The sequence below is a fragment of the Heterocephalus glaber genome, unplaced genomic scaffold (assembly GCF_053883595.1).
Source record: "Heterocephalus glaber isolate CG9 unplaced genomic scaffold, H.glaber_assembly_v1.0 deba00001497, whole genome shotgun sequence".
NCBI lineage: Eukaryota > Metazoa > Chordata > Mammalia > Rodentia > Bathyergidae > Heterocephalus > Heterocephalus glaber.
The window spans coordinates 14,893,820-14,904,515 of NW_028258320.1; the positions used below are offsets into that span (position 1 = coordinate 14,893,820).

General features: G+C 38.8%; 1 protein-coding gene across 5 annotated transcripts; it reads left to right on the top strand.

Moving 5' to 3' along the window:
* Positions 1–253: 253 nt before the first annotated feature.
* Positions 254–9,602, top strand: Mss51 (MSS51 mitochondrial translational activator). Of its 5 annotated transcripts, none has more exons than XM_021259618.2 (8): positions 254–378; positions 551–674; positions 5,543–5,784; positions 6,105–6,260; positions 7,051–7,175; positions 7,406–7,972; positions 8,294–8,387; positions 8,719–9,602. In XM_021259618.2, exons 3-8 carry the CDS (start codon positions 5,567–5,569, stop codon positions 8,936–8,938), a joined length of 1,380 nt encoding a protein of 459 aa, XP_021115277.1. In that variant the 5' UTR covers positions 254–378; positions 551–674; positions 5,543–5,566; the 3' UTR covers positions 8,939–9,602. The 5 variants fall into 5 exon arrangements, with proteins under 5 accessions (XP_021115277.1, XP_087040840.1, XP_087040839.1 ...); XM_087184714.1 differs by having other exon boundaries at positions 7,427–7,972; XM_087184713.1 differs by lacking the exon at positions 254–378 and adding an exon at positions 4,072–4,858 and having other exon boundaries at positions 505–674.
* Positions 9,603–10,696: the final 1,094 nt, after the last annotated feature.

Sequence of the window (10,696 nt, forward strand, 5' to 3'; positions counted from 1 at the left end):
TTTACAAATAAATTCTCCTTGTTTCTCCTGCAGTTGATTACTATTAAATGACCGTTCTCTGCTCCTTCCTCAGGTAATTAAATTTATACTTAAGCCTAGATCGGAATTTATTGAATTCTTTTTGAGCAGTGTTAAACTAAAAAAGGACATTGGCTTTGGGGGAACTCATCCTGGGTCTATATTGACATCCAGGAACTCCAGGGATTCCAGTTTCTCCAGGCTAGTGCCTATCCTTTCCAACCAATACTAACTTCTGAACTAATCCCAAGGGTTTTGTTTGGGTTTTTTTGAAGATGTAAACTGAGAACAGAAATACTGCCTTGAAAAGAGTCCAGGAAGCAGTAGGTTTCATCTTTCCTCAGCCTGCCAGGCTTTTGGGTAAGTTTGGGAGTGTTGACAGAGTCTTGAGCCCTCTTGGCAGAGAATAAGGGTCAGAAAGAGAGAAGTCCTTGGGCAGTGGTCCAGCTCCTTACTTGCCTCGTTAGGGAGAATTCAGCCTTGTCTGTCTGGTTGGCAGGGCACACTTAATCACCAAGACATATCATTTCAGCAGTTTGCAAAGAAATTGATATGAAGGGACAGCTGCAAGTAAGCCACAACCTAAATCTGAGGAGATCAAGCACTCACTTCACTTGGAGGGAAGAGAGAAGGAAGGAAGCCCAGGGCTTAGCAGGGTAAGTTACTTTCCCGTCAACCTGTCTGCTTGCTTAGTTTATAATTGAGTAAGTATTCGTCACCCAAGGGAGTGTTAATCACTGATTAAGCAGCTGAATGTGGTCATAATAGCAATGTTCTTAATATATTTCTTTTCTTTTTTTCTCTTTCTCAACCTCTTTTGTGATCCTTAATAACCAGCTTTACTCCCCCTTCTCCTCACCTCCTCAAAGATATTTGGTGTTTGCTGGTGAATTAGAGAAAATCAGATGGCCATCTTGGTCTGGAAATAGTGGAACAATATCAGTGACTTAGATAAAATTGAGGGTTTTCAGTTGTAAGGAAAGAGAAAGTTGGGAGACTTCGGTCTAGGAATAGGTTTAATATTTTGATTTGTAAATTGGAGGTGAAGAATGACAGTTTTTTTAGATAATGTAGTTCATATCTCCTCTTCAGTTCTTGGTGTTTCTTTATCATACAGTAGGAATGTTACATAGTGGTACCTCAGTTCACTAACTTCTTTTCACAATTCTGGTTGCAGAATTTGTTCCACGATTCTGGTTTCAACTTACTGAGTATGGCTAGAAAAAAAGTGATTCTCTTTCTAGGTAAACTGTACTCCGTTAATTTTTTTTTTTTTTTTTTTTTTAGTACTGGGGATCAAACTTGGGACCTTGCGCTTGTGAGGCAGGTGACAGAACCACTGAGCTAAATCCCCAGTCCCTGCACTGTGTTAAATTTTAAGAGCTTACTCTTAATTTTTTCCAGCTTCACCCTTGTGTTTCCTGTCTTTTTCCTTCTGTCAATTTATACCCCTTGAACTTGGAAGAGACTGAGGCACTTTGCAAAAGTTAGAAACAGGAAAGCTGTGTCTGGGTCTGAGATACAGAAACTCAGACATGAGCCTGAAGAAAGGTATATCTAGATAGATAGATAGATAGATAGATAGATAGATAGATAGATGGATGCAAAGACTTAACCTCATTCCTGCCTTCTTGTCAGAAAACCAGAACCTTTGTGCTATAGATCAGCTATATGTTCCAGACATAGTAGCGATTATAGTATTAGGAATTGAACCATTATCACTTCATTTCCCTGAGCTTTGTGCTTCTTTTTAACTTCTAGTCAGTTCTTTTAACCACTGTATTGCAAAGTTAATCTTCCTTTGAGGAAGATATCTTTAGAAGCGCAGTTAAGTGTGCAGTACCTTTCTGATCTTTTTTTTTTTTTTTTTTTTTGGTGCCGGGGATCAAACTCGGGTCCTTGCACTTTTGAGGCAAGCAGTGGAACCACTGAGCTAAATCCCTGGCCCATACCTCTCTGATCTTAATTGGCTTCCATTGCAACAAAAACACTTCTAGTTTAGCATCAGAAACATATTTATTGTAAGTCCAGGGATTTAAGACCTTAAAATTGTCTCAAATCAAGGTACTTTCCTTCCAACTATTTTTTTTAAAAAAGAATGAAAAAGCTCCATTCTTTCAAGGCTCAAGAAGGTACTATTTTGACCTCGGGTGGGAGCATTGGCTGACAGAGCAAATAAATGATTTTTCTATAATGACAGTGATTCTGGAAATGCACTGAGAATGTATAGTGATTAAAAATGGAGGGCAGTTGGACTAGGGTTTTAGCTCAGCAACAGAGTGCTTCCCTAGTGTACATGAGGCCCATGTTTGATCCGTACCACTGCAAAAAATAAAAATAAATGGAGGGCAGAATCAGATTAACTGTTAAAAATGGAGTTCAAAGGTATGAATGGCAATTTCATCTACTCTTCAGTGAAAGGACATGACCTTTAAACCTTAAGGTAGTCTGTTATCATTAGGTCCTGTTTCTTTGGTAGTAATGTAGAGACTGTGATAAACAGAAGAGATTTGTTCTATGGACTCGATCCATTCACCAATGAGTTGAGGGGAGATAATGACAGGATAGATGGAAACAGGGATGAGAAGAAAGTAAAAAGGAAAACAAATCATTCCTCCATTAACCTCAGGCCAGAGGTTTACTAGTTTGCAAGAGCTGGATTATTCTGGGACTGTTTTGTTTTTTTGCCACCTATGTAACCTCATCTACATGATGATTCTTGGGTCTTTTTCCCCCTAATAGTTATGGTCCAAAAGGATTAAATGTCAGGTCTTTTGATCAAATGTCAGGATGTTTTCATAACAAAACATGATCTCTGATTTGAACTTTGTTACATCATTCACAGTAAAACCAACCGTTGCCAGTGTTTTTATCCTCTATCATTTTTCTGGTCTGGGAGGCAGGTAATCTGGATATTAATAATTTTTTAGCCTCTCAATGCTTACAGATGCCTTTCTTCCTTTCTTTTTTTCTTGAGGTGTAATTTACATAATAAAACAATTTTAAATTAGCAATTAAATGGGATTTAGTACATTCACAACGTTGTGCAACCACCACCTCTGTCTAATTCCAAAACATTCTCAAAACAAAATCCCGGGCTGGAGATGTAGGTCATTGGTAGAGCACTTGCCTAGCATGCATGAGGCTGTGGGTTCATTCTCTAGCAGCGCACGCGCACACACACACACACACACACACACATACGGAAGAGGAAGAGGAGGAGGAGGAGGAGGAGGAAAAGAAAACTTTATAATTGTTAAGGAGTCATTCCTCATTTCCCCTATTTCCCCTTCACCCAGTTCCTGGCAACTACCAGTCTGCTTTCTCAGTTGACCTGTTCTTGATATTTCATATAAATGGCATCATATAACATATAACTGCTTATGTCTGGCTTCTTTCACTTAACATGTTTTGAGGTTTATTTAGCATGTCAGTATTTCTTTTTATGGCTGAATGATATTTCTCTCTTCTCTCAGAGATAGAGAATAAAGATATATATATATATATATATATATATATATATATATATATGGTCCCAACTTGTTTAACCATTTATCCTTTGGTGGACCTTTGAGTAGTTTTTATCTTTTGAATAGTGCTGCTATGAATATTCATGTAAGCATTTGTTTAGGTATCTGTTTTTAGGGATATATACCTAAGAACGAAACTGCTGGCTCATATAGTATTTCTAGGTCCAACTCTTTGAGGAAATGGTATACTGTTTTCTGTGGTGCTTGCACCACTTTACATTTCCACCAGCAATGCACAGGGTTTCCCATTACTCTACATGCTCATCAGTACTAACTGTATTGTATTTTTTTAACAATAGCCATCCTACTGGGTGATATTTCATTGTGGTTTTGGTTTGCATTTCCCTAATTAATGAACATATTTTCTTGTGTTTATTGCCATTTGCATATATTCTGTGGAAAATACTTATTTAAATACAGTATTTTGCCCATTTTTTAACTAGATTTTTTTTGTTGTTTTATATTTTCTGGATGTTAATTCTATGTCACATGATTTGCAAATATTTTTTTTTCCATTCTGTAGGCTGTCATTCCACTCTGCTAGTGTCCTGTTGTTTTTTTGTGGTGCTAGAGGTAGAAACCAGATCTTCATACATGCTAAGCATGTGCTCTGCTACTGAGCTACACCTCCAGCCCAGGGGTATCCTTTGATGTGCACAAGTTTTTAACTTCAATGTAGTCCAATTTATCTATTTTTTCTTGTGTTGCCTGCAATTGTAGTGTCATATCTAAGAAATTTTTGCCAAATTCATGTCATGAAGCTTTCCTTGTTTTCTTCTGAGACTTCTGTATTTAGCTCTTATGTTTAAAAACATAATATTCAAACTCAAATTATCCTATTTAGTTAATTTTCAAAATGTTCCTGTGTTCATCTCTATGCTCATGCTTTTCTCTGTACTTAGAATTCCCTTTTCCCCATCTTAATATATTCAAAGTATTCCCATTTTTCAAGGTCAATTCCAGCTGCTGTCTACTTCATGAAGTCTTCTGTAGCTTATCCACTGAAGAGACTTTCTTCTTCTGATCTCCCGTTAGAGCTTTTGTTTCAGTTTTCTTAGAGACTTTATATATTACCTAATAGTTTACATCTAATCTTCCCTATAAGACATTCAGATGAGATGTATAGTCTTCATATTTATTTCCATATAGTATTTGGCATTTTGTATTTTTATCTGTTTATTAATAAATATATTTTGAAGGAGTGAATGTTTAATTTTTTTCCAATATGATCCCTTTTGTCTACTCAGCCCTTATGGAAGGCATGGGAGAAGACAAGACAGGAAAATTGGGCATCACATAGTCTCAACTAGGTAGTGGGTATAGCCTTAATTCTACTTCAAAACCTAACTTCATAGGAAATTTTCTTCATAATTTGCCTGACTTATTTTAACTATATAACTCTTAGCATTGTTGTGCTCATTTTATATTGCATTTAATTTGTGGTTTTTGATTTGTTGCTTATATATGTGATAGCAGTTCCTTTAAAATGAATATAAATACTATACACTAATATATGAATGTAGTCTCCTTATAAAAAAGTTTATAGGGCTGGGGATTTAGCTCAGTGGTGCCTCCGCCTGCCTCGCAAGCGCAAGGTCCTGAGTTTGATCCCTGGTATCAAAAAAAAAAAAAAGTTTACAGATAGGGAAATCCCCTTTGATCAACCCAGTTCCTATTTCACTGTCTTCTTCCCCTACTCAGAGTTAATCACTATTACTAGTTTTCTAAGAGTCCTGCCAGACCTTTTCTGTTCATTCACTTACATATAAAATTGTATATAGAACTTCATATATAACACGTGTAAATTATATTTACACATAATTCTTTCTCTTTTTCACAACTGCCTGTGGTGATTGGTAATCCATAAATTCTAAATAAATCTTACTCTGTTAACTTAGGTCTGAGAGAGTAGAATGAGAAGTCAAAGGTCAAGTGCCTGAAAATGTATTGTGTCCAACTTGCCAAATTCCACTCAATATCTATTTTGCATGTAGTCCCCAGGTATCATTGGACAGGCCATGGCTCCACGTTTACGGCGACGCAGGCATAAGAAACCTCCATCAGTGGCTCCTATGGTTGTAACTTCACCCACAGTTGTGACTCCTGTGCCTCTGACCCTTGAAAAACCTGGCCCTAGCATTGATGCACTTGGCTTCTTCTCCTTGGATAATAATGTTCCTGGCCTATCGAAGCTGATCCTTCAAAAGCTGAACATGAAAAGCTATGAAGAATATAAGTGAGTGACTAGCTCTGTGTAAGAGAGATATTGTCTTTGGTAGAAGTGATTTCAGAAGGTGAAGGGGAAGTATAATTTGGGTAATAGTAGGCATTTATAATGAGAGATTTTCTCATCCTAGGTATTTGTAATGAGAGATTGTCTCATCCTGACTTGTCAGTTTTAATATTAATAGAAGAAACAGAATTTACTTAAGAAAGAAATTATGGGAGTGGGAGATGAAAGAGCATGTGAAAATGTATAGGAGACAAAGTAAGGGAAATGAGAGATTTTGGAGATATACTTTTCCCTATTGCTACTTTTCCATGTTGTTTCTGCAGGTTGGTGGTAGATGGGGGTACCCCTGTATCAGGCTTTGGATTTCGATGTCCTCAAGAAATGTTCCAGAGGTTGGAGGACACATTCCGATTTTGTGCTCACTGTAGAGCACTACCTAGTGGCCTTTCAGACTCCAAGGTCCTCCGGCACTGTAAGAGGTGATTTGTGACATGCTAATAGGGGAGACATTCAGAAATAACCGTATGTTAGGTCCTTATTTCAAGAGGAAATTCAGATTTCAGAATAATTTAAGTCTTATTCTTCATTTTGTTTGACTCAAGCTACAGAGAGATTGGAATATAGTTGTGATCCTACATATTTTTGGTGTTGTGGGGAGATAAGACAAGCAAACAAATATACTCTACTCTCTTTTTTTGAGTATAGTTAAATCCCGACTTACGAACATTCAAGTTGCAAACTTTCCCAGGTACAAAAGGACCTCAAATTACGGACACTTGTAGATGTGAACAAATCATGGAAGTAGCTCAGGTGTCTATCTTACCATTTTTGTTTTGTTTCGTTTTTGTTTGTTTGTTTTTGAGACAAGGTCTCCCTTCTTAGTACAGGCTGGCCTTGAACTCACTGTGTAGTCCAGGCTAGCCTCGAATTTACAGTGATCCTCCTTGCCCCAGCCTCCTAAGTGCTGGGATCACCGGTGTGTGCCACAATGCCCAGCTAACCTTACCATTTTAAGGTAACTGTAAAAGTAAAAATTATTTACAGTATTTTTATGTGTGTTTGGTTTTTTATCCTTTACACTGTATATTTGTGTCAGAGGTGTATAAGACGCACTTTGTCAGATTTACAAACAAATCTGACTTACGAATGTTCTCCTGGAATGGAACTCATTCAAGAGTTAGAGAGTTACTATACTCAAGTGATAAGATCACCTGTGTTCTGAGGAGGTTGGGTTTGAGTTATATCTATTTCTGTGGCTTATTCTCTTAGGTGCAGAAATGTGTATTACTGTGGCCCAGAGTGCCAGAGGTCAGACTGGCCTGAACACAGGAAGGTTTGTCAAGAGCTCTGTCTTGTGGCTGTGGATCGTCTCATGGAATGGCTCCTGGTCACAGGTGGAGTGGTGGTGCTGGGGAACTCTGCCATAATGGCCACAGTTGGTTGTACGTGGTTAAAGATATGAAAGCATATTGTTATGATGGAAAAATAAGGAACTAGGAAGGGATAGGTTACTTGAGGTCACATGTTGGCAGAATGAACATGGAGAGATTATTGCTCATTAGTGAGGAGGGAACTTTGAAGCTAAGGAAGGATTAGGCTACTTCTTATTCTTTCTTTCTTACAGGTGATTTTGTCTTACCCTCAGGACCTTGGCCATGGCCAGCTGATGTTGTACAGGACTGGGATACTTGGTTTTCTATGAGAGGGTTACAGCTAGAGGCTACACTGGATGCTGTGCTAAGTAGCCATGCCATGACCGTCCTCTGGGCCAGTGTAGGAAGGCCAAGGCCAGAGCCAGATGTTCTGCAGGGCTCTTTGAAGCGGCTGCTGACAGATACCCTGTCACGGCCCTTGACACTGGGCCTAGGACTTAGGGCCCTGGGCATAAACAGTGGAAAGACTGGGAGAAGCACAGTGCATGTGGTTGGTGCTTCCCATGTGGAGACATTTCTTACTGGATCTGGGGACTATAATGAGCTTGGCTATATGTTTCCTGGACATCTTGGCCTCCATGTGATCATGGTGGGTATAGATGTGGCTACTAGCTTTTTACAGAGCACTGGATCTTCAACTCCAGAAACTGGCACCATTCTTCTTAGTGGCCACAGGGGCCTCTATCATGACTTCTGGGAGGAACATGTAGAGACTGGGCAGATAGCCCATCCAGATATGGCAGTGGCTTTCCATCCAGGTAAGAGCCATTGCTTCACAGGAATACTAGGTGACTCCCTGAGAATTTTCTATCCTGATTCTTGTATCTTTTTAATCTTTGGAACCCTGTTCATTTGAGCTTGTTAAACACCATGTGATGATAACATTGGTTCATCATTTGCTATGTGTACTGCACTAGGGTTTAGAATTTTTCACTTGAGAACCTGGGGTGGATGATGATGATGATGAGTATGATGAGCAACATGAGGGTTGGAGTAGACACACTGAAACAAGTGTCTTGATCATAAGGTCTATTTCAGTCTTTCTCCTGGCTATTTCCATTTCTATTTTTCTTCCATAGGTTTCCATGCCTCCCCAACCTTGATGGAAACTTGGCTACCTACCTTGCTGCTACTTCGTGACTATAAGATCCCTACATTGCTTACCGTCTACAGGTTTTGACCTATATCTATTTGTGATACCTCCCTGATGCACTCATAGCATTCTTTATATGGAAGGGTTTATTTTGCTTCCCCTTGCTTATCTACCTTCTTGTGACAATGTTCTTCCTTCCCCTGTTTGGCCTTTTCATCCCCTATGCTGCTTATTTACAGATTTAGTGAGACATTTGGGAGGAAGGGGTAGTCCTTACCTAGTCCCTGGGTAATTTTTGGAATTGATAAGTAAAGAAATGTCATGCTGTTGAGCAATTGCTGTTAGCTCTTTCTCTCCCTCTCTCTGTCTGTCATAATCAGTAGAACAGTGTTTCTTATCTCTCTCCCATAGCCATCAGGAATTGGCAGCCTCTTTGCAGATTCTGGTGGACCTGGATACACATATCATTGCCTGTGGAGCTAATCCTTTCGCATCCCTCAAGCCTGAACAGGTCTATTCCAACCCCAACAAGCAGCCAGTATACTGCAGTGCCTACTACATCATGTTTCGTGGGAGCTCCTGGCAGCTAGATAAGAGGCAATTAGAAGAGAACATAGATGGTGGCGTTTAAATGGCTGAGCCAGATCCTCACTAGACTCCTGGAAAATGGGAAAGCTGTGATAAGATTATACTGCACATGCCAAGTTGTTGCCAACACTGAAACATACTTTGTTCTAAATCTCATTGACTGTCCAGGTAAAAAGTCTTAAGCTGAATGAGAACACTAGTATGATGTAACTTATTTCTAAGAGGTTAGCCACAAGTAGCTTCTAAGATAGGATTCTAGATTTAGTAGGTGGCAAAAAGCCCTGGTGTCAGTCTCCAGAGTCTGGAGTTCTTAATAGTTTCCTTTGTGAGTAAATTGTACCTTTGACTGGAACCAGATAGCACTGAAGAGAAGAATGTGAACTACCTTATTCTTCTGAAAATGATTCTTCGTATCCTGCGATTGGGGTTAAAAAATGGAGATGTTGATGACTTGAAAGTGATGAGAAAATGGACATCAGGAAAGTTTTGGGAATATAGGGAAGGTTGTAAGTATTGGAACCCTCATATTTCCTGCTGCCCCTCCTCCCAAGAAATGTCTCATTTTCCTATTGTCTTTTGGGGAATTCTGACCCTAAAATGGACCTGGTGGTATATTTGAGTTATCCCAGGTTATATCAAACTTTACCTGAATTCATTGGAGTTATCTCCTGTTCTGTACTACAATAAATTCAGTTTTGAGGATTTTTTATTGTTGTTTTTGTTTACTTATTTATTTTAGTGATGGAGGGGGTTCACTATGTTGTCCAGGCTGACCCTGAACTTTTGGGCTCCAGTGATCCTCTTACCTCAACCTCTCAAGTAGCTGGGACTACTGGTGCTTCTCACACTGTCCCAAACTACTTTGACACTTCTTAAATCACTTGTTTTATCCTGTTTCTTGCAAGTATTACTCACTTGCACACAATACTTTGAAATGGAAGATTAGTATCAGCTTTGTGTTTGGGGCTGCCATTCTCCCACACACTTGTCTCATGTTATCTTTCTCTTATCAAACTCTCAGGATTAGGAAATTCCCTAGGTATTCATTTCTACAACCTTGCCATTTTTACATACAGACATACAACCTGTCACCCCAATAAATACATATGTACTCTCAGTGCCTACTCTTACATGGGGGTAATTTTGAATTCACTTATTCATTTAAAACAGTTAACACTTGCTATGTGAAAGACATGGTATTATTGCTTTGGAAAGATAGATGAATGAGAGATGATCCTTATTCTTAAGCTAAGGAGAGAAATAATATGTCTATAGAGATACCTTTATTGAAGAATAGAATAATCAATAAGAAACATGAGAGAAGTTTGTAATGCTAAGGAAATAGGGTGAAAAGGAAATCACTTTGCTAACTGATAGTGAAAGTATTGTGAATTAGAATTTTATGAAACAAAGGGCAGAGCATTCCAGATGAAAGGAAAAATAGGAACAGAAGGTTAGGTGCAGAGAAGCTTAGGAAGGGGAAATTTTAGAATACATGGAAGGATTAATATAAATAAAGTCTGGAAAGTAATTTGGGGTTACAGTATAGAAGAAGCATATCTATTGTCGATCTAAGTATAATTGGGGTAGCCATCAGATATTTTTGTGTCCTTAGCTAAACTACTCTAAGTCTTAGTTTCCTCATGTGTTAAACAGGGATAATACCTATTACCCAAAGTTGCATTAAAGAGTTAAATGAAAGGGGCCAGAGATTTAGCTCAGTGGTTTGACTGCCTGCCTCGCAAGTGCAGGGACCCAGGTTCAATCCCCGGTGCCAAAAAAAAAAAAGAGTTAAATGAAA

Bases quoted from the DNA above. Each gene is read 5' to 3' on its own strand.
- Mss51 (XM_021259618.2), top strand. From the start codon at position 5,567: ATGGCTCCACGTTTACGGCGACGCAGGCATAAGAAACCTCCATCAGTG. The intron at 7,973-8,293 runs GTAAGAGCCATT...TTTCTTCCATAG, and splicing joins GGCAGTGGCTTTCCATCCAG to GTTTCCATGCCTCCCCAACC. The intron at 8,388-8,718 runs GTTTTGACCTAT...TCTCTCCCATAG, and splicing joins ACATTGCTTACCGTCTACAG to CCATCAGGAATTGGCAGCCT.